This window comes from Opisthocomus hoazin, chromosome 2 (genome assembly GCF_030867145.1).
Source record: "Opisthocomus hoazin isolate bOpiHoa1 chromosome 2, bOpiHoa1.hap1, whole genome shotgun sequence".
Classification (NCBI taxonomy): Eukaryota; Metazoa; Chordata; class Aves; order Opisthocomiformes; family Opisthocomidae; genus Opisthocomus; species Opisthocomus hoazin.
The window spans coordinates 34359001-34382221 of NC_134415.1; the positions used below are offsets into that span (position 1 = coordinate 34359001).

Consider the following 23221-nt stretch of genomic DNA (forward strand, 5'->3'; position numbering starts at 1 on the left):
TATCGTAGATGTCACTCACTTAACAGCCAACTACTGGTATTCATTAAATCATTCGAAGTCCACCGCTACAACCGTGCAGCTTATTTATGTGTGACTCCTGCAGCGGCGATTTCCACAAGCTGCCTGAACGCAGACTGCAGAGAGCAACACTGACAATGCTGACTGCACCTGCGGGTACTGTCCCTCGGTGGTGGTTGTCCCCGGCTCCTTCACTTTGTTTTCCTTCGCTTCTGTATTCAGGTCCTTCGGCATATTGCTGTGGGAGATCTTCTCTCTGGGATACATGCCCTACCCCAGCAAAAGTAACCAGGAGGTTCTGGAGTTTGTCACCAATGGAGGACGGATGGATCCACCTAAAAATTGCCCTGGCCCTGTGTATGAGATTTTAACTTTGATATATTAATGCAGATAATCTTCTGTTTCAGATGTTCTCTAGTCAGGAGTTAATGACTTTTAAGATTGATCTTAGTGTGGCTGATCTGCCTTATTGGACCTGAGTGCGAGGGACTTTGCTGCTGCTTCATTTTCCTGTCTGTTTTGGAGAATAATTCAAGGCCCCTTTAAGAAGTGCTGGCCACTGCTTGTTTGGTCAAAGATGGTGCAGTAGTTCTGTGTCTTGGGTTAGCTGTGAAGCTGCAAGTGCGTAAGACTGTTCACGTGTTGGGAAAGCTAGGCTCCGTTATCTGTAGCCCTGCCTGCCTTTAGGGAATTGTCCAAGGGATTTCAGGTGGGTGAGTTATTTCTCTGATGTGCTGTGGATTTCACCCCACTGGTGGCCACGCTTCAGCGGTTACCAGTACACCAGTTGTCCAACTCCGGGGAAGGCAGAGCACTCTTATTTCTTGGAAGTCAGAATGGTGATGCGTGCTCATGGTTTCTAAGCTGCAGCGACCAGCTGTTACGTACCAACAGGAGCTGCCATTATGAGCATCTCCTGTTCTTCTCTTTCAGTTATCGCATTATGACCCAGTGTTGGCAGCACCAGCCTGAAGACCGGCCCAATTTTGCCATAATCCTGGAGAGGATTGAGTACTGCACTCAGGTATTGGTGTTCATTCGTCTCAGATGAGGTGGGTGGAGAGGGCGCTTCTTGAGAAGGGGCCTAGGCAAGCCAGAACACGAGACAAGAAGGCAGCGCTGCATTACTGCAGTCGGCAGTCCAGGGAGACTGATGCCAGCCTGGGACCAGTGGCTAGGACATTCACCCCATCGGGAGGTTGATCCTTCTTGTCCTTCACTGCTGAACGGCGCAGGCTTACGCACGCTTACACAACTTTACAAACAGCAGACCCATAGCTCTGCCTCTGCTTGTTAAAGGCACAGATTCCAACGAGCAGAAGAGCTAAGACAGGCCAGCACCCGTTCGCCTTTCACATGCTTCATGTCAGCCACTCCATCGCAGGGTTTACCCTTAAGATATGGGCAGCGCTGAACAGAAATGGTCCTGGCTCAGAGCAGGCTTTGCAGGTGGCTTCTGCAGCTGTGGGTGATTTTCTGAATCTGACTGCGCTGGAGAAGGCAGGTGGAGACAGCCACACTAAAGGAGTGGGCATTCTAAGCCTAGCCAGCGGGCAAAACGATATGACTGGCTTTTCAGGCCAAAATCTGATTTATTTATTTTTTGTCACCATATTTATCTTACGAGGCGTGGAGTAGTTTGGAAAATGTTTTGCTGCCTGCATCAGCACAGGCTTCTTCTGTGGCCTTGCATAGTTACTTGCCTCAGCCGGTTTGCTTTCCCTCGCTCTCTGGGAGGCTTGGCCTGTTTTTCATGTGTGCTTGGATCCTGGGCTTGGGAGGCATTGTTTTCTGCTATCTGTAGCTTGCCATGGCTTCTAGCAATAATTAAAGGTTGCCCAGATCACCACATTTTCTCTCAGTTTAATTTCCAAAACTGCTTAAATAGCTCAGAACCGCAGTCCCTGTGGATTCAGGCTTCACAGGGTCTGCCAGTATTGCCTTCTCTCTGCATTCCCATTCCTCCCGTGTTGTGTGGAAGCAATACTTTCACGGCTGAAACTTTCTCAATATTATCTGAGAATGTTATGAAATTTGAGATGGTACAGTTCCAAAACAACATTCCCACAGGAAATTTGGCTGGACATAAAAAATGTTTTTCATTGTTTCTGTGCCTCTGCTGTTCTGTGGTGTGTTTTGGGGTTGTTTTTTTGTGAAGTTTGATTTTAAGGGTATCCCATTGCATCTACGGCTAACTGCATACTGTCAGCACCCTCTGCATATGGAATGTGGGCTCTGGGTGGTGGGAAAGATGCTCTCTGATGAGCATGACAGCTGTCAGATGCGCTGGGTTTTTAATCAAGTCTGAGCGTGCATGATGGTAGCAGATTTTGAGAAATTCTCATTGTCATCTCTGGCAGGATCCAGATGTCATCAACACTGCTTTGCCAGTAGAATACGGCCCATCAGCTGAGGAGGAGGAGAAGGTGGCAATGCGCCCCGATGATCCAGAAGGAATTCCTCCTCTCTTGGTCTCCACACACCAAGACAGAAAGGATGAGAGGCAAACTCTGCCATCTCCACCACCCCTGCCGTCAGCCGTCACTGCTGGAAAACCCCTAGGGAAAGTGGGAGCCTTGGAGCCGCCAGTCCCGGGGAAGGCGCAGCCAGCCTCAGCGGGGGGACATATCAACTTGGCCTATTCCCAGTCCAATCCCCCTTCTGAGCTGCACAAAAGCCGGGGCTCCAGAAACAAGCCCACCAACCTCTGGAATCCAACCTACGGTTCCTGGTTTGCGGAGAAGCAGGCCAGGAAAAACAGTTCGCTGCTGGAGAAGGAGGTGCCCGAGAGGGAGAATGTGGGACAGGAAGGAAACTGTACTGTGGGGCCCAACATTGTGACTGGCAGGCTGCCAGGCTCCTCCCTGCTATTAGAGCCATCATCCCTAACAGCAAGCGTTAAAGAAGTGCCTCTCTTTAGGCTCCGCCACTTCCCCTGTGGGAACGTCAACTATGGATACCAACAGCAGGGCTTACCCTTGGAAGCCTCCACGCCACCTTGCGCTAGCAGTTACGAGGACCCCGTCCTCAGAAACAAGAGCCACATAACCCAGCCGGGGCCATGAGAGCCCTCTACCCTCTTGACTTTTCCCCCCGTGGCCCCTGAGCCCTGAAGAGACATCCTGTTACCCACCACACTGCGAGCAAGGGGTCTGACAGCATTACCTTCCATTTTGTGCCAACTTGCTCCAGAAGTGCCACCCTCAAAGCTGTCATTTCAAGTCACCCGAGAGGCTTCACATCACCGGAGCCCCAACACAGCAAAAGAAACAAGTGGGAGGGAGGGTCCAGGGAACTGATGTTAACTGCAAGGCCCAGCTGCTGTTGCATCGACTCATACGCATGGTTGTTGTCATGCCCTTCCCGTGAGCTTTTCTCAGTTGTGCGTTCTCTGCTTAAGTGTGAAGCCGTGGCTCACCGCCGTGAGTGTTTCATGTCTGGGGTTTTCCGTGCCCAACCTGTGGTTGCTGTGGAACACCTGGAGATCTCCTGCAGCTGGCAGAGGTTGTAGTGGGTTTGGGGAGAGCGTCCTCTATCCAAACCGGAAAAAGATACAACAGCGCTGAATGGTGACACGGTGGCACATTCCCAGGTTGTGTTCCAGCTACAGTCCAGTCTTAAAAGTCCTTTAATGCACAGCGGTTATGGGGGTGTTGGCAGGGCAGTAGAAGGACACTGGCCATACTGCGTCGCCTGAAGGAGAGAGGAGAGGAAGCACAGAGGACGGATGTAGATGCTGGGAGGCATTCTGGGTTGGGGGCAGGGGGCGTTGTTTGGCTGGGGTTTTGTTTTGGTTTCTTTTTCCGGTGCTGAAGCACTAAAACTGAGTAAAGCCCTTTAAAATTCCTTCTGGCCTACGAAAGTAGGAATGTCCTTTATCAGGAACTCGTGCGTGTCAAGTGGAACCAAGGTGAAGTTTTAAAGGACCATGGTCATGAGAGAAGCTTTCACCATGCCCCGAAAATGGACAGCCACCTGCATACCTGAGAGGTTTGACATACCGTGTACAAACACCGACATAAAGGCGGAAGATTGCGTCGTGCCACAGTCCGGATGCCAGGCGCTGTCTGTGTGTGAAGGGTTTACAGCCCTTGTTCCTTTAACAAAATACATGTATGATAGTGCTGTAAAGACAAACACTGCATTGACTCATTTTGTACACCTTGTGCATGAAAAATATTCCAGTTAAGTGTATTGTCCAAACATAGATGTAGGAAATAACTCACGTGTAAAGATGTGCATTAGTAACTTCAACTTAGGGTTGCAAGGAGCTGTTTTAGCATGAACGCTATCCAAAAAAGGGGTGCCTGTTTCCGTAGAAATGGGTGTACTGGAGCATCAGCAAAGGAACGTGGAGGTGTTCGTCAGTCCAAGACTCTTCGTTTCAGTGACGTGACTCTGAATCTGGCCCTGGATCCAAACACTGAGGTAAGGCTCCTGTCCTCACAAGGGAACAAACCGGAGTCCACATACACGCACTCATAACCTTCAAGGTGTGCAGATTGAAACCGGAGGGCTTGGTTTGGGCCAGCACCCGTATGAAAAAAACCTAAGAGGGGGGCAGGCAGTGTGCTCTCCTGACCTGTCTTTCTGACCTTTCCGATACACAGAACTCCTTTTTTAGACAAATGCTGGAATTGCATGTAGTGGTCGCTTAACAGGGCTGTGCTCCTGTGTCGGGAAGCTCGAGTCAGGGGCTGCTCCCAACTCTGTGCCTGTCTGCTAGGGATCCATCGCGCCGCTGCTGCGTGGGCTTGATGGGGAGAACGAGAGTGACACCTGGGGTCTTCTGCTGCGCACAGGCTGCTTCAGCTTCAACTAAGAGAGTGTTTGTGATCTCCAAGGTCATTAGGCTTGCAGCTCCTCTGACGAAATAGCCACCAGGGAGGGATTCTGTCTAGCTTAGGCCTGTGTTAGTGTCACACTGGTCGCTCTCTTTCCAGCTCAGTAAACTCAATGGGGTAGTTATCCAGAATCTCAGGAAAGCTGATTAATTCAGGAGGTAAGCACTATCAGCACAATTTCTTACGCTAGTATATTATTCACAGAGAATAGCAATTTTCATTTAAATATTCCAGCTTTCTCACTTTCAGAAGGGCTGAAGCTCCTCATTGTTTTCTTTAGCTCTTCTCTGCATAGGAGCACACTGGGCTTTCGCTGCCCTGCCTCTTTTGTGTTCCTGAGGACAGAATCTGACCTGTATGCTGATGAGTGTTCTTCAAGAATACACAAGAACAAAAAGTCACAAAGTTAATGATCTTTGACTAGCTGGAATTATTAATTCTTGGATCTGGCGATGCTGCACAAACGCAGATAAGCTGCCAGGTCATAATGTTAAAGGTAGTGCTTCTAAAGCAGCTTTAAAAACATGAGCAGCAAGAGATGATTGTAGGTTTCTGGGGTGAAGGAGGAAGAGGCAGGCTTTACCCAGCCATGGCGATAGCGTGATTACGGCTCTGCAGCTTGTGCTGTGCCGTTCTTTTATCGCAGAAGTTCAGCTGAAATAGTCTTGAAGAATGGGCGTTGTGAGCAATGAAGGAGCTAAATACCGTTACTGCTTCTTACCTATGGAATATGTGAGGAGAGAAGTCTGGTCAGGGGAAATGCTGAATTACTGCTGAAAGTCTCCAGTCCGCTGGGTGCAGTGCATTGTGATAAATACTGTCCAGCGCTAGCGGATGGTTTTAAGTAAGCTTCCTTCCGGTGTCTCCAGTGTAAAATGCTTTGTTGTGGGGTTTTTTGTGTTGAGGTTTTGTTTTAAATTCCCCCTCTTAACTCTTGGAATTCAGAAATCTAGTTTGAGCTTATTTTTAATGTGATAAGAGAGTAGTATCTCTGAGCCCTTCCACAGTGACAGGCACTTAATTTGGGACCCTTGTGTGCTGTCCAAGCACAGCACCCCAGTTTGCAAAAATTGTTTTGTAAATATTGATGTTAATCAAATCTTGCCACTCAGAAACAAGGGTTGGAGCATTTGCCTGTCCTCTTTCTGAGAACACAAATAATACCACCAATGACAAATGATTTCCATGAGTTAATTGCCTGGACCACTGAGTGCTCCGTTACTTGTGTGCAGGCTGCATCAGAGTTTCCTGGTGATCCTGCAATTGCATTGCTTAACGTTAAGCGCCTGTCCTGGTACCAAAGCGTTGCCGGGATTACAGTGACAATGCAAGATTTTATTGTATCACTGGGATGATGTGAAGAAATCTTGCCTTAATGATACCAGTTTCCTGCATCACTAAAGTAACAATTCACACTCCAGGACTACCAGTTGCTACACAATCTCAAATCAGCTGAAGGCCTGACAGAAACGATGCAACATTTAACCAGTAAGCAGGGGAGAGCTGCGGTTGGCACACAGGTTTGCCCTGGGTGGAAGAATTACTGGCAGGAGTTTGTTCAGCAAGGTAGGAAAGCAGCTTCTGAAGGGCTTTCCCAGGGACAGTCCAGGCAGAGCAGAGGCAACCAGCAGAAACCCAGCTCTGTGTGCTGCAGTAAAGCTAACAGAATCCAGCTCAAAGGGTACAGATTCTGTGTGTGCGTGTGAAGAGCTGAGTAATTCACTCAACGCCGTTGTGAGGAAGCTGTGGCTTACATTCCGTACAAGAAGGTACTTCATGGAATTTATTTTAGCATTTCTCTTATAACATCTGGAAGTGTTCATGTTTCTTCTGTTCCAATTCCTAGCAGTTTCATTCTAGCACATTTCCTCTAGCCGTACACCATTAGCAAGAGCATTTTTCCAGTCACGAACTAGGACTTCTTAATTTCTGTGTCTAGAAAGATTCACCTGTTCAGTTCTCAGAGCTGCAGTGAACAGAAGGGGCTGAAGTCACCATGAGCTCACCAGACCAAAGCACCCTGTCACATGTAAATCCTAAATTCCCCTATTAAACCCCTTCACATGCTAGGCTTACAGTGTTGTAGGAAGAAAAAAAAAATCAAGTTATTCTAACCATCTTACCCATTTTTGCCTATGACATATTTTTAAAATATAGTTTATTGAGGCAATGTCATTTTTTTTAAGGAACTTGTTAATCTTTTTCATTGGCAGTATTTACATTCTGGTCTGATGGGTGTCTCCCTCACTCCACAGTGGAAAAGCGGGAAGCAGCATGACCTACTGGATGTAAAGCACGACTGGGAAAATCCTGTGCTACCACTGTCATACTCTGAAAATGGCTTATTTCCACGCAGATGTTACCTGTTTCCTACAGATGTTAGGTAGGTTTCTGATTCTGTAAGCTGCTGAAGCTAAAGGAGGTTGGGATGCCACTGATCTGCCTTTCCAGCTGTCCCTTCATCTTCCTTTTCGCTACTGGACCTTGTTTTTCCATCGTGTGCCTGGAAGTGAAGCGAGGCGAGACTCTGGGTGGTTCCGCTTCCTCGCGGAGCAGCGGGAGGAGTGGTGGCGGGAGAGGGGCTTTGCTGTAGCACGGGAGGTACCAGCACCTTGGGTTGAAAGCGTGAGGGCAGTGTTCGTTTGGCTGAGTCGGCCTTTCCCGGTGGCACAGTGTCACAGGTCCACCGGCTTCCCTCCCCCTGTGTTCACAGAGGGATGCGGGCGCGGCCTGGGGGCAGCTGCGGCACCACCGGGCGCAGTTGTGTGCGCATGGCATGATGCAAGAGGTCTGAAACAGGCTCTGGGGGATTTAACTTTGCATGTCTGCTCCTGTTACTGATCCCGTCCCCTGGGTGACAAGAACCTTGACACAGAATAGCATAAAACAGCCGTTCACAGCAGTCATCACCGTTTGTCTGTCTCAGAGTTAAACCCATCACTGGAAAATGTCTGAATTGTCTGCATCTGGCTTCTTTTAGTAACAAAGCTTCATTATAGGAGTGTCCATCTCATGTACAGCAGTTTATGCAACATTGTTTATAAAGGAAGGGCCTGTGCACTTCAGGGATACTATGAAGAAAAATACTAATATATGGTCATTGAGTATTTTGTATTGAATAGTGTATTTGTATTGTAAACAAGTGTAGTGAACCACAAGGCATGAAGACAAATAAAATGACTGTAGCCGGCTTTCTCTGTGTTGGGTCGTGTCATGGTTGTATCAATGTCAGCTCACGTCTGTGATAACCAAGGGAGGTCCCCAGGCATCAGTTACAGAAGTACGATCGTCTGCCGCCACGCAAAGGAGCAGGTGTGGTGTTCAGCCCAGACAGCCACCTGTCTGGCTAACAGCAGCGTGTTTAAGACTTGTTTGCATTGCAAATATCACCATACCTCCATGTTTCTTGCAGAGAAAGCTGCTGTTCCTTTCTGTTACAAACCACCAAGGCTGGCTTTTCCCTACGGGAAACTGGCTGGTATAAATGAACAAAGTATACGGTTGAAGGGAGCATTTGGGTGTTTTCACTCCTAAATGTTTATATCCTACAGCACATTTTTTTCAACCTGGACATGGACTTTGCGTAGGTCAAATTATAAAGCTGTGTTTTAATACAGTGGAGTGCCAGTACCGAGTCCTGTGACACACACAGGAAGGGGTAGCTCCTGCCCTGAAATGCCCACTTTTTTACCCTCCTCGTGCCTCTCCTATGCCGTAGGTAGCTGCTTTCTCAAGAAATGGTCCTCAAAATTAGGACTGACCTATCTATAAACCTTGTTTTCCTTCACATGCTTATCCACGTGCTCATCCCCTGCAGGGTAGTGCTGGAGTTTAGCTGACAATAATTTTTTCCTGAGCAGATATCTGGCAGGCACCTGTCCTCTCCACTGCTCCCAGACTTTGGTTCCTCCTTATCTTAATGGAGAAGAGAGGTCTCCTGTGCTCTGCAAGGAGTACAGCCACTCACTGGACAGTCACCTCATCCTGGCCTGGATCTGGCGCTGGCTGGAAATCTTTGCTCCAATTTCCATTTTTTCCAGAGTTGTCTGTTGGCAGCAAGGCAGGATCAAGGATGCAGGTGAGTACTCTGCTACATGGCTCTCATGGACACGGTCTCAGTTTCCACCTGGTGTTTAACAACGCTTCTGCAAAATGAACTCTGTAAAAGCCATGATGTAAATGCTGGTCCTGCTACTAGGTTATGTTTTGCAAATCTGCAGTGCCGGTTTTGGATCCTTGTGCCGCAGCTCTTGCTGGATAGCAACACTTCAGAAACACAGGCTCCCTGCCCAGAAAACCGTTACTGCCAACATCTGCAAAACGATCACTGAATCCAACTGGACTGAACTGACTAGAAACGAACTCCCCATCCTGGGACACTTCAAGCAAGCTCTCCTGCTCCTGTCACCCCGTGACCTCTCCTTTCCAGCCAGTGTCCAACAAGGCTTGGAAGATTTCATTGCCAAGGCCACTGGAGAAGTTACATGTTCTGAAACTGGACCTCAGAGACATGCTGTGGAACAAGGACAAGCCTCCAAGTCTGCACAGGCAGCACAGAATTGCTGGGGACCACCTGTTTATTTATTTATAAACCAGATAATGGTTTATTTATTTATAAACCAGATAATGGTTTATTTATGTGGTTTGTAGGAACTTTGAGGATCATTTTTTTTTCCCCTAACCAGTCTGGGGCTGTGATCGTACAGACCTCAGCACAGCACCTAATTTCAAACTTCACTGCCAGTTACTTTCAGAATTTTTTTTATGACACAGTGTCCTCCTGCAAGAGTTGGAGAAAAGGATTACAGCAACTTACCTTGGATTTAGGGAAGCACAAATCCCTTCACATCACCAACCAGAAGACAGCCATCAGTCATCCTTTCTGGAATGGACTGATTTATTTCTGTTTCAGGCCACATAAGTTTACAGTGCTTCTTGTTCCCTCGTGGAAGATTCTCAGTGCTACCAAACCAGCTCCAGACTGATAACAGTCCCGACTTGCTCCCCTAGCCTACAGGGCTCTAGCTGATTACAGCCGGAGCGTTTGGGAGAAACATGCAGCTAGCGGAAGCTGGAATGGAAGGGGAAGCACACTACAGCAATGCTCAAGCAATATCTGTGCCCTCTTCACTGCCCATCAGGCAGGGTAGCAGCCTTTGCTAGCCCAGGCCACCAAGAGCCCACTTCCACTTGACCTAGGTGTAGTTACAGAGCTGTGGCAGGTACAGCCTGACACACCTGGAGAAAAAAAGTGTTACCAGAGAATCAGAAAACTCCGCCACGCAGAAGTGATGCGACTGTAACAAACTGCCTGAGCTTGCTGCCTTACCCACGCACTTCTTCCCCCGTGCACCTCCTGAGGAACACCAGCTACCTGTTGGAAAAAGCAGTTACATCCACTCCATCTCACCAGGCGGCAGAAACAGCGTTTCGGAAAATGACTCTTTCATCACAGAAACTGAATGGCCCACGAAGGAGCACAAGGCTGGGACAAACCCGTGAAACGTGCTGTGCAAACGCATCATTTGACAACTGGCAGCTCTGTACCAAATAGCTAGAAGACCTAGAAACTTCTGGCTTACGTGCTACAGGTGCTGCTCCATGCTGTTCGCCCAACCTCTGCGTAAGAACAGAAGTGAGAGGATGTACATTCTGCAGCAACATAATGAAAATTCTTTTTGCCATACTATTCACCATGGTTTCATTTTACTAATACCAGCAAGAAACAGATATTGGACAAAGTTCAGTACATCATTGAATATCTCCATCTTATAATATAAAGCATTAATTTTTTTACATTCAAAATTTACAGCTTTTATATTCAATTAAAAATTCCCGTAAGTTACAATACAATATGCATTATTTTAAATATAGCTCAGGAAAAATAGCTACAGCAATATTTAAAAGACCGTAACAGCAGCAGAATTCTGTCTAAAAATAGGATATTATGATGTAATTTAAAGTGTCACTTCTTCAAGTAGGTAAGAGCAAGCAGATCACTTAAGATTAAAAACACTATTCTGGAACATCAAACCATCCCAATAGGATAATGTTTACATATGCTCAGCAATTAAAATACATTATAGGCATAAAACATGGACAAAATATTAGCTGTTTTAAAAGGCTGATACGCAAATAATGTCACATCAAGGTGTGTTACAATGCTGTACCTAAAACTATCCTTAATTTATCACAAGACTCTTACAGGGAATTTATACTGGAAACTGTTCCAAAGGAAACAAAAAGAACCGCGTATCACAAACGAACCAAATAACGATAATAGCTTGCTGGAAAACCCTGCATGCAATCCATACCACTGGCAGGAATTACAATGCCATACAGATTTAATATTTATGATGAGGCTGTTATGTATAGTTCTACTCTGGGTTTATTTGCATTGAAAAAACTGTGATACTCATAGCCTGTAGAACACCAAACAAAAAGAAGTCTTTAAAAATGAAGGAAAGCTCTCCAGGAGAGTGCAAAGTGCATTATTTTAAAGAGTGCTTCTTATATGTAGCTCCTTCTACAAACGCATACACAAGAAGTGCGTTTTACTATATGGACTGACATGCAGCGTATTTGCTTTTTCAAGGCTTTTTATTTAATTGCTGCTGTTCCCTAGGATAACTGAAAATACTTATATTTATCAGCCCTTTTGAGTTCTGGAGGGGAGAACAGGAGGGGAAAAGAAGACAGGGATCTCAATGATAAAATGTAAAAATACTTCACAACTGCTTGAAAAAGAGGTTTGTTTTGGGTTTTTTTTCCTTTCTTATTGCTAGCAGCTGGTATTGGAATTGACAAAGTGCCTGGTAACCAGACTAATGTCACTCATTAACCACCTCCTCTGTCAAAAGCAGGCAATGTGCAAAGCATTATCACTTCATTACTACATGGAGGAAAATCGTTTAAATAGTGCATGAATCACAAAGCAACTTTAGAGACCGCTGGAGATCCTCACATTCTCTAACTGGAACATTACTCAAATAATACAGCATCTCAAACCCAAGATGCTTTTGCAGTAACCTTCCCAGACAAGGGCTGCTTCAGCAAGAGAAATAGAATAGTGGTTTTACTTCTTAATGCGACTGAACTTTTTTATCTCTCTATATTTATATATATTAAAATATATATTATATATACACACACATATATATATGTAAAATGCAAGTGCATATTTAATAATTTAAAAATAAGTTTGCATTCTAGATGGTGTTCTTGTGTGCTTTAAAATACCTATTTCCTATGGTATGAGCACAGTTTGGCTCAGCAGATATCATCCACAAGTTTTGCCCCATTAATCCCACGATAGGTCACTCTGCTAGGTCGAACCAAGACCCCATGGTTCAGCTTACAAGTGAAATAGCGCTTTTCCCCCACAGAGCCGTCGTTCCTTCCCTTGGCACTTCTGAGTTCAAGCCCGAGCCATATCCCTGGTGCAAAGTCTGTAGGACCGATGTACCTGATTGTCCCCATTTCATTGGAGCTGGTCAGAAGAACCTGAGAGCCTTCGTGCAGCTTCACTGGTCCCTCCGTGTTACCTGTAGTGGTATTACTCCAGCTGCGCCGTAACACAGAGCTCTTAGATCTAGTTAGTCAAAAAAAAAGAAAAAAAAAAAAAAAAAAAGGTCTTTTTTTTCTCCTATAAAACATCCAGGGCAAATCAGTAATTCAGTGAAGTACATGGGGAAAAACCACAAATCCCTTTTTAAAAAAAATTGGGTTTGATCTCATGTCATTAGCAAAACATGTAATAGCAGTAACAAGTCTAGGACACGTGGCAGGCTCGAATACTTGGAAAATCCCTTTCCTTTCACCTGATGCTACGATCTACAGTATTTGCCATAGGTGATAGTACTGGTAAATTAAGCAATACGAAACATTTTATTTATGGCTTGAAAGAGTTTAGCCAAAACAACTTCTAATGTGCAAGCGTCAGTCAGGACAAAGTGATGATCTTTAATGAGACCCTCAGAGCTTCACCCAGCTGTGTGAAAATATAAGAATTTGGAGAATATGCAGTGATGAATGACTAGAAACTAATTTTAATGCCAACCTGAATCCAAGGACTGTACACCTGGATACCCGCAGAAAAAGAGTCTACTACTGGTCCATTTTGGAAGAAAAAAAGGAACATGTAAATGTCTAGATATTACACATGCGTGAAGCTTTTCTTTGGAACAAGAAACAGCAAAGCTAAGAGCCAGCTCACCCAACCATTTTAAACTCAAGACACTCACCTAACAAAGGAGTTTCTTCTGTTTATCTCCTTTTGTGAGGATGCAGAAGTGGTGCTTAGACTGCGTCCAAAACCTAAGTGGAAAGGTTAGTAAGCTGTGCAGGACTTCTTAAAAAAAAAAAACAAAAAACACCCTTTATGAACTCATATTCTTTCTGTTTTCTTTTATAGGGCTTCCACTACATTTGCTACACATTCTCCCCTCCGATTTGGAAATTGTGATGAAATTTCTAGTGTCCATAACATGTTCAAATTTTTAGAGGATAGAAATGAAATGAAACAAATCGAACAAGGGTAATTGGAAGCAGCCTTGTCACAAAAACCTTTAGGTAAGGAAAAAGAAAAAAACTACTTCAAGTATCTAGCACAAGTTTTAGTAAATTCATATGGACCCCTCCCTACAGCAATCCCTTCATGAACATTGAATTAGATTAAGGAGCAGGTTCCATTTATGGTTAACTCTGATTAGAATGCAGTACAGTAATAAGAGAAGAGTGTCAACAATCTTAACGCTGACAGAATTCCTTCTGCCAGTGTAGGGTTAGTAACAACACAGTTCTCTGCAGTTCCTGCTGCAGGTTGCATTTTTAGGAAGGGACCAGCCAGACTACTGGCTGGCATTTGGGTTCCTTGGAAACCCATTGTATTTTCAGAGAAGGGGGCTTTGTGCAGTGGGTTCTGGCTGTGGGACAGTGGCCTGCAGTAGGCTGCCTGAGCCAAATCACAGCGTCTTACGCTCCTACCTGGAAAAGTGTGATTTATTTTACTCGACGCAGTCTCCGTGAGAGAATCCAGAGAACCTGTTAGTCTGAAAAGCAGTGACACAATGAAGAAGTCATTTCAATTCAACTCTGAACCAGCCTACTGCTGGAGTCCTCCTTGTTAAATGTTGGTTAAGTACCGATTCTTGCGCTTCTCCATCCACCCCCAAGAGACGCTGACATTTCAGTTGTAATCCGGCAGGTAAGTAAGAGATGCCCAGAGCAAACCAGTTTATTCAAGTTACTTGCCTTTTACTCAGCAAGAAAGCATGTATAATTTTGAGGCAAGCTGTTTAACAGTTTGGCCGAGCTAGGACATTCAGAGAAAAAAAAGCAAGAACATGTCTGGCAGAGGAACGAGATACAAATGCAGGAGGAAAGAGCACAGTATTCCACAGAATCACAGAATGGTAGGGGTTGGAAGGGACCTCTGTGGGTCATCTAGTCCAACCCTCCTGCCAAAGCAGGGTCACCTACAGCAGGCTGCAAAGTACCTTGTCCAGGCGGGTCTTGAATATCTCCAGAGAAGGAGACTCCACAACCTCCCTGGGCAGCCTGTTCCAGGGCTCCGTCACCCTCAGAGGGAAGAAGTTCTTCCTCATGTTCAGACGGAACTTCCTGTGCCTCAGTTTGTGCCCGTTGCCCCTTGTCCTGTCACTGGGCACCACTGAAAAGAGCCTGGCCCCATCCTCCTGACACCCACCCTTCAGATATTTGTAAGTATATTAGGTCCCCTCTCAGCCTTCTCTTCTTCAGGCTGAACAAGCCCAGCTCCCTCAGCCTCGCCTCATAGGAGAGATGCTCCAGTCCCCTCATCATCCTTGTAGCCCTCCGCTGGACTCTCTCCAGTAGCTCTTCATCTTTCTTGAACTGGGGAGCCCAGAACTGGACACAGTACTCCAGATAGGGCCTCACTAGAGCAGAGTAGAGGGGCAGAAGAACCTCCCTCGTCCTGCTGGCCACACTCCTCCTAATGCATCCCAAAATGCCATTAGCTTTCTTACCACTGCTGGCTCATGGTCAACCTGTCGTCCACCAGGACACCCAGGTCCCTCTCTGCAGAGCTGCTCTCCAGCAGGTCCACCCCAAGCCTGTACTGATGCATGGGGTTGTTCCTCCCCAGGTGCAGGACCCTGCATTTGCCTTTGTTGAACCTCATCAGGTTCCTCTCTGCCCAGCTTTCCAGCCTATCCAGGTCACACTGAATGGCAGCACAGCCTTCTGGTGTGTCTACCACTCCTCCCAGTTTGGTGTCATCAGCAAACTTGCTGAGGGTACATTCTAACTCTTCATCCAGGTCGTTGATGAAGAAGTTAAACAAGGCTGGGCCCAGTACTGACCCCTGGGGGACACCACTTGTTACCAGCCTCCAACTAGACTCAGCGCCGCTGATGACAACCCTCTGAGTTCTGCCATTCAGCCAGTTCTCAATCCACCCCACCGACCACTCATCCAGCCCACACTTCCTCAGCTTCCCTAGGAGGATATCATGGGAGACTGTGTCAAAAGCCTTGCTGAAGCCGAGGTAGACAACATCCATGGCTCTCCCTTCATCTACCCACCCAGTCATGTCATCGTAGAAAGCTATTAGATTGGTCAGACATGATTTCCCCTTGGTGAATCCATGCTGACTACTCCCGATAACCTTCTTTTCTTCCACTTGCTTGGTGATGGCCTCCAGGATAAGATGCTCCATCACCTTTCCTGGGATGGAGGTGAGGCTGACCGGCCTGTAGTTCCCTGGGTCCTCCTTCTTGCCCTTTTTGAAGATTGGAGTGACATTGGCCTTTCTCCAGTCCTCGGGCACCTCTCCTGTCCTCCAGGACCTCTCAAAGATGATGGAGAGTGGCTCAGCAATGACATCCACCAGCTCTCGCAGCACTCGTGGGTGCATTCCATCGGGGCCCATGGATTTGTGGACGTCCAGATTGCTTAAGCCATCCCTCACACAGTCCTCCTCGACCAAGGGAAAGTCGTCCTCTCTGTAGGCTTCCTCTCTTACCTCCAGGGCCCGGGATTCCTGAGGGCCAGTCTTAGCACTGAAGACTGAAGCAAAGAAGGCATTCAGTAGCTCTGCCTTCTCTGCATCCTCCGTCACCAGGACACCCGCCTCATTCAGCAGCGGCCCCACATTGTCCCTAGCCTTCCTTTTGCTGCTGATGTAGTTGAAGAAGCCCTTCTTGTTGTTTTTGACATCCCTTGCCAGCTTCAATTCCAGGTGGGCCTTGGCCTTCCTCGTCGCGTCCCTGCATGCTCTGACCCCATTCCTGTACTCTTCCCAAGTGGCCTGCCCCTCTTTCCACATTCCATGGACCTTTCTCTTCTGCCTGATCTTCGCTAGAAGCTCCCTGTTTAACCATGCAGGTCTCCTGCCTCCTTTGCTCGATTTCTTTCTCAGGGGGATGCATTGCTCCTGAGCATGGAGGAAGTGTCGTTTAAAGAGCGACCAGCACTCATGGACCCCCCTGCCTTCGAGAGCCCAGGCCCACGGGATTCCTCCCAGTAGCTCCTTGAAGAGGGCAAAGTCAGCCCTCCTGAGGTCCAAGGTTTTGATCCTGCTTATCGCCCTGCTTCCTCCACGCAGGATCCTGAACTCGACCATTTCATGGTCACTGCAGCCGAGTCTACCTCCGACCTTCACATCCTCCACCAGTCCCTCCTTGTTTGTTAACACAAGGTCCAGCAGCGCGCCTTTCCTTGTTGGTTCCTCCACCACTTGCATCAGAAAGTTATCATCGATGCTCCGTAGGAACCTCCTGGATTGCGCCTGCCTAGCTGTATGGTCTTCCCAGCTGATGTCAGGGTGGTTGAAGTCCCCCATGAGAACCAGGGCCTGTGACTGTGAGGCTGCTTGCAGCTGCCTGTAGAAGGCCTCATCAACCTCCTCCTCCTGGTCAGGTGGCCTGTAGTACACACCCACCGTAATGTCACTCGTGTGAGCCTGTCCCTTAATTCTAACCCACAAGCTCTCAACTCGTTCCTCATTCCCCAGATGTTCTTCCTCAAACCTAATGAAGAGACTACAAAGTGGTGAATGCTTTGGTTCCTCTGTGCAGTTAGCTGGCACGAGAACATTATTTCCAGTCATGTCCAAGGGCAACTTCCTTTTATAACCAAATTTAGCTCAGCACATCAGGATTGGGTCATAAAAATAAAGTTTAATGAACACAGGCTGTATCAGAAACAGAGGCCCTGGAATGAAAACACTTGAAGTGGCTGCAAGAAAAATGGGAGGAGCTGTATTCCAATTTACACTCTGCTTTCAAAATGCTGATCTAAAACCCACCAGGTCTTTAATGGAGGTTATAAACTTCCATTAGCAGAAGAAAACATTTATTTCTTCCATATCTGCTGCAAAACTTTGCTTCCCACTGCAAATGTATTAACAAAGTGTTTGGCAACACAAACACTAAAACAGCTTCAGTGCTTACCTCTGTACACGAGATGGTGGCGCAAATATACCGTATCTGGGAAGACAGCTGAAGTACTGAATGCCTCCCACGGACCCATCATTCTTCCCATTAGGCTTGTCCAATTCAATTCCACACCAGAATCCTACATTTCAAAACAGTAATATCACGGGTATTTTGAACAAAACACCACAGGCTTTTCTTCATCGAGACAGCTGGCATTCACCCACATCAAGGAAAACGGTTTCTAGTTAGAAACTGTCTAATAATAGTAGTTAATCTATATACTATCAAATAACTATCTATGTAACTGTGTGAAAATTTCTATCAGAATAAATCTAAAGATCATTATCTCAGCATTTTTATATGTTTTCAAGAAAATTATTGACATTTTAATTAATATAGAAAAGGTAAAACTTTTGACGTATATACACTAAGGCCAAAAGGAACATTGCTGAATACAGCAGTGGCTGTTTGACAAAAAGGAGACAGGAAAGAAGAGCAGCGGTGGTTAAAGTTTCCCTCTTTAGTCCTCTGACCACATGGTTTATGCCTCATCTGAGATCATCAACAGTAAAATTAAAGTTTTGATATTAATTCATTCCCTCTCTCTATCTAGCAAGTTATAATTAATATAAATTGCAAGGCTGGTTGTATGATACTGAGAGAAGGGTGTAACAATCAGAACTGGCCAGTAAGTCATCTCGTACAGAACACTGAATAGGCATCAAGATGTTAATAAGCTTGATCATTCATAACCTGTGATAAATGTGAGGTAATTACGTGAAGGTGCCAAATTTCACACTCCATTAGCAGTCCTTATGCTATCCATCCCCAAAAGATTCAAAATTTAATTCAAGTCACTTGGTACTAAGGCACTGGATAAAATGGTAATTCTAATTATCAGCTCAAGAAACACAGGAATGACAGCTTATGAATTAGAAGGGCTCAGCACGTCAGAAGTTCTCCCCGTTTTTATTTAATTCTAAAGATCTGCATTGCAGCAAAAGAAATAAAGTTTGGGTAACTTCCAGAGCTTTGGTACATATTAAAATTCAAATACTTAAAAATGCATCTGTTACATTTTCTGTAAATTACTGTTTTTGGAAACAGTGAAGATCTGGGATCTTTCCATCCTCGCTTCTTACAATACCATGTTTTTCTCCAAAAAATTTTGCTCCCAAACTTGGGGGGAGCTGGAAGAGACTTACACTGTCAAAACAGCTTTCTGATTTTACACTTTTTATAGTGTATCTGGTAAACCAGTCCTTTTCTCGTTTACTTTGTAAGTGACAACACCAAGGTAGGATCGGTCACATGAAAGTGTAATCAGTTAATTGCAATATCTTAAGAAAGGACTGCCTACAAGGAAACTGGGGAAAGGGGCGAGAATGAAAAAAGTACATAGCTTGTACCACAATCTCGCATTTGACACTCCAACGTTGCTTTTTTTAAATATTGATGCCACCAAGTGTCAAGACAGAGTATTGCCGCTTATGTATCAATCAAATGGACCTCATTTAAACTAGGTACTTACACCAGTGCTTACCAACTGGTTTTGCATTACTCTTGCAATAAAGAGATTATAAATAAGGACATAAAGAACCTAGATTTTAGTTACAAAAAAACTGGTTTCCATAATTTAGAACAACTCTCTCCCATTTGAAAACACTTAGCTTTACTCCAATGTGTTTTCTAGCAAGGTGGAGGGAGGGAGCAGCTGAAAGGGACAAGGGTGAGAAAATGGTGGTAGAGTTTGGAGCTTTTGGGGATGCTTGTAACTTTTCAGCTGTCCTGTGACCTAAAGGTTTGTAAGTTAAGATTTAAATGTTCACAATTACCCTCTTAAAGATGCCAAGCAGATAAGAATGCGACAGTTATACGACAAGAGTACTAGTACTGCAAGAGATGAGCTGTGTCAAAAAGGCTTACTAGAAAAAGTGAGGAGTAAAGTCATATGATCTCAATAAACTATATACCACTTTGCAGACTAAACGGAGGATTTTCAGAAAGCTTTGTAACAATACCTACTATTTCAACATCAAAATATTTCTCCTGTTCAAGCTGTGTTAGTGTAGTTAGTTAAAAGGCACATTTTAAACCATATCTTTTTCCTGGCAGTTGCTTTGAAGTAAAAATTACTCGAGGAAACACAAGAGAGAGAGAGAGAACTTTGAAAAAAAAAAACCCCAGTAAATTTAGATTTTTTTTTTGGAGGGAGTGAGGAAGAACGCAGAGTTCTCTCATGTTCACATGCTCACATGTATGTTATTCCATATTGATTCTACAACCTACACAAAGAATATTGCAAATACCTGGTGCAAACTTTGTCATCCCACAAAACCTAACAGTGCCTGTTCTCTGTCCTACCACCAGTACTCTGTCTCCAATCTGAACTTCTCCTTCATCGAAAGGATTTTTCCTCGTAGCTGGAGAAGACCTATACAATCCTGTTCAACACAAGAACAAGATCTGAAATTAGTGACATTATCTCTTTAAAATTTAAGAAAGTCTTAAACAGTGAGCTAACTCATTGGTAAATAGAGGATCTCTCTTCTACAGAGCGTGCCTCTAACACATGGCAACACTCTGCAAATTTTGCTTAGACAAAGAATTGCTTTGCTTCAGCATGCAAACTGTGGACCACAGCCTTTTCTGTGCAGTTGAAAGGTACTGTGACCAACCACAGGAACAGTTTTCCTCTTGCAGACATTCCAAAAAACTTTTTACATGTTGCCAAACTTCAGCTTATGGTTAAACTACTTCCCCAGTGTCTTTCTTGAACTATCTCAGATTCTGAAACAGCAAAAGTAGTTCTTCATAAGTATTCAACACAGCAGTAAACTTGAACCTGTGAAAACACACCTCCACAAAACAGACCATACCAGCACTAATTTTAGATGAGGCAGAAGATGTTCTAGTCAATGCTTTCTTAGTGCTGCCAGTTGAGTTCTGCTTCTTGCAGTAATGCTGTTTGCCTTCCAAGGAGGTAGTAGACGAGGAAGAGCTGCTGTACACAGGACAACCTAAAAGACACAAATGGAAATAGTCCTTCAGAGATCAAATTCGGAAAAAGACAGCTTAAGCAGCAGGCAAAGCTTCTGTAAGTTCTCTACAGTGGGCAGAATACAAAGTAAAGAGCCAAAATGAGAGGTTGTTAAGCAGCATTTACACAAACACCTGTGAACAGTGCATCTGACCCTGCCTTGGGAATAAGGCGATAGTTAAGTGCTGGAAGAGGTCTCCAGAAGACCCTTCTTTGTTACTCTATGAAAGTTGTTCCCAACAGTCCCAAGCATATTTATTAAAACATGGGAGCCTTAGTAACAAGAGATCATAGCACCACACTTTCAGCATCCAGCCTATTAAAGATTTGATGAGAAGCAGAAGGAAGGTGCTATTACAGGAGTGAATTTTTGTCTGGATTAAAGCCTACTACATTCTATTACAACTGTATTAATATTAAAATCTGTACTATAAAATAAGAATGGGAAATAAATCATTATCATCTCCATTTGCAAACCCTGATGTCTAAACTGTTCAGTAAGACTTATGTTCAGCTTTCCTCCTTCCTTTTCAAGGCTCTCCCCAGTTCCCCCCTTTCCTAACCCCTTCTACCCAAAATAAGCCAGGGTACAGCAAAACATGTCTATGCCTCAGTTTCTCAATGTGAAAAACTAATACAACGTTGCTTATCAAACTTTCCAGAATTCCGAGAGGCTTAATTCATTAGTTCTCACAAAGCACCTTGATAACAACACAGGGTTAGCGTGTTCAACATAATCTAATCCTCTGGTTTGGCAAACAGTAAAGAACCGCAGAAAGGAAAATGCAGTGGGTGAAAGCAAAAGCTTAGATATCTGGGGACAGAAATCTAAAGACTCCTGAGATACTGGCTGCAGCTATGCTACAATGAAGAAAATGCAAATTACTAAATAAATGGTGACTAAACGGGCAAAATTCAACTCCAGGTTCAAGCTATAAATATACGTGTGTGTTTGCGAACACATACTACATGTCTGTATTTAGAAGTCAGTCCAGCAATGGGCTCACTGGAGTCAGACCACCTAGCACTTTTACATCAACGCAACAAAAACTGCTGATGCAGCAATACAGAACCTAAACGGAACTAAACCAGTCATTAAATGCTTCATTGTGTGGGAAATCATGAGGTAGGAGGAGGGCGAGCAGCAGAGACTTCAGCAGGTCCTGTAATCCATTCCTCTTCCATCAGGCAAAACAACCATTTGTTATATCCCTCCTGAAAGGTGACTGTTCGACCTGTTCTTAAAAACCTCCCATCAGCAAGACCGACGGACTTCTTCAGCCATATATTTCACTACATAATTATCTGTACTGTTACGGGGTTTTTTCCCCCTAATATAAAAACCTAAATTACCACAGTTTTAGCTGAAGATTTCTTACTCTCATTACACTTGCAGAATGGGTTATACTGTGCTTCGTATTTGAAAGCTTCATGGCTTATCCCTTTAATCTTCTGTCTTTTTAATCACACAATCACAAATTCCATCAGTCTTTTCTCCCAAGTCATGTTTTATACCTCCAGTTATTGTGGTGCTTTCTTTGAATTCTCTCCAGTTGATTCACCTATTTTGAAATGCAGTGTCTAAAACTAGACGCAGGGTTTTCGCTCAGGCCTTACCTGTGCCAAGCAAAGCATCCAGGTCACTTTGTGTATCTCACGGCTGACTCCTTTTTATACATTCCAGTATGTTCTCCCTCTTGCAACAGCATGACATGACGACTCACATTTACCTCGTAATACTCAATGTCCCCATGTCCTTTTCTACAAAACTACTACCAGGCACGTCATTCCCAAGGTGTATTTATACAGTTGACTGTTTCAGCCTTGCTACGTAACTTTGTAGTTATCCTTACTCTGCTGCATCTTTTTTCCTCCAAAGATATTTTTCCCCAATTTGTCAAGGTTTTGGGTTTTTTTTTGTGGGGTGGGGTGGTATTAAGCCAGCTGACTTTCTGCCAGGCATCATCTGCATATTTCATGAACAGACTCTTTAAACCTAGTGTCAAAAAAATAAAAAAAAATAAAAAACCAAACCCACAACAAATTACCAGAGTCAGCACAAACTCCAGGAAAATCCCAAGCTGAAACAGCCTTTGTTTGACAAAGAACCAGCGACAGCTACTTTCCAAGTGGGATGTTGGATCTTCCTAAAGGTTCTGCACCTGCCTTATGGCACTCTCATCTAAACTGCTAGATCCCAAAATGAGACTCCACTCCCCATCACTTACAGCCTGCAAAGCCTTTAGAGCCCTACTAATTGCGGATATCATATTGCATCCACTGTACTGCCAATTAATTTCATTGTGAGACCAGAATCTGAAGCGCAAGCCATGAAGTGCCTTCCATGAACAAAATGTTGGAAACATCTGTCTACACAAGTTTTTGATCTCACCTCTGAAGAACTATCACATAGGACAATGCTTAAATACCTTACGCTAGTTTCTTCCCCAAGTCTCTTCCTCACAACCATGCACTGACGGAGGATATAAAAATATGCTTGTCTCTGAAGAGTATATTCAAAGTCACACTTCAACTTCTTTTGAAGAAACACTGCTTTTACCGACACTTGTAGTATGATTTTACAGAGAAAACCTCAAAGGACACCCCATTTTTACAGTTTGTTAAAGACATCCCTGAAAGGGAGGTCCTTTGATGTTTAACGCTCGGCACGCAAAGTACTGATGCAGTGGAAGTCACTATCCAGTTCCGAAACTAGGTAACTGCAGAGAATGATTCCTATGTAAAAGAAATTTTTTACAAAGCTAGAGTTTCGTTTTTCGTATTTGAAGGGTGTTATTATGAGTCTTCCATGACACAGTGCCAAGACTGTTAAGTGCTATTAGATGATAACATTTTATTACACCAGCTTGAACATACAGACATAGGAGAGAATAAAAATT

General features: G+C 44.7%; 2 protein-coding genes across 6 annotated transcripts in view; one reads left to right on the top strand and one right to left on the bottom strand.

Moving 5' to 3' along the window:
* ALK (ALK receptor tyrosine kinase) overlaps nt 1–8047 on the top strand; it is a 326540-nt gene extending 318493 nt beyond the window's left edge. The window contains exons 27-30 of one of the 3 annotated variants that reach the window (XM_075413139.1): nt 241–375; nt 952–1042; nt 2379–4446; nt 7076–8047. In XM_075413139.1, coding sequence (XP_075269254.1) covers nt 241–375; nt 952–1042; nt 2379–3083 — 931 coding nt within the window. In that variant the 3' untranslated portion in view covers nt 3084–4446; nt 7076–8047. The remainder of the gene's footprint in view (nt 1–240; nt 376–951; nt 1043–2378; nt 4447–7075) is intronic. The other 2 variants (XM_075413138.1, XM_075413140.1) reach the window with 2 other exon arrangements.
* A 2511-nt stretch (nt 8048–10558) lies between these two features.
* Nucleotides 10559–23221, bottom strand: part of CLIP4 (CAP-Gly domain containing linker protein family member 4) — a 36160-nt gene continuing 23497 nt past the window's right edge. For all 3 annotated transcript variants that reach the window (XM_075413142.1, XM_075413143.1, XM_075413141.1), the window contains exons 13-18: nt 20161–20301; nt 19591–19725; nt 17297–17420; nt 13848–13912; nt 13106–13178; nt 10559–12453 (exon numbers count right to left, since the gene is read on the bottom strand). In XM_075413142.1, the coding sequence (XP_075269257.1) occupies nt 12132–12453; nt 13106–13178; nt 13848–13912; nt 17297–17420; nt 19591–19725; nt 20161–20301 (860 nt within the window). In that variant the 3' untranslated portion in view covers nt 10559–12131. The remainder of the gene's footprint in view (nt 12454–13105; nt 13179–13847; nt 13913–17296; nt 17421–19590; nt 19726–20160; nt 20302–23221) is intronic.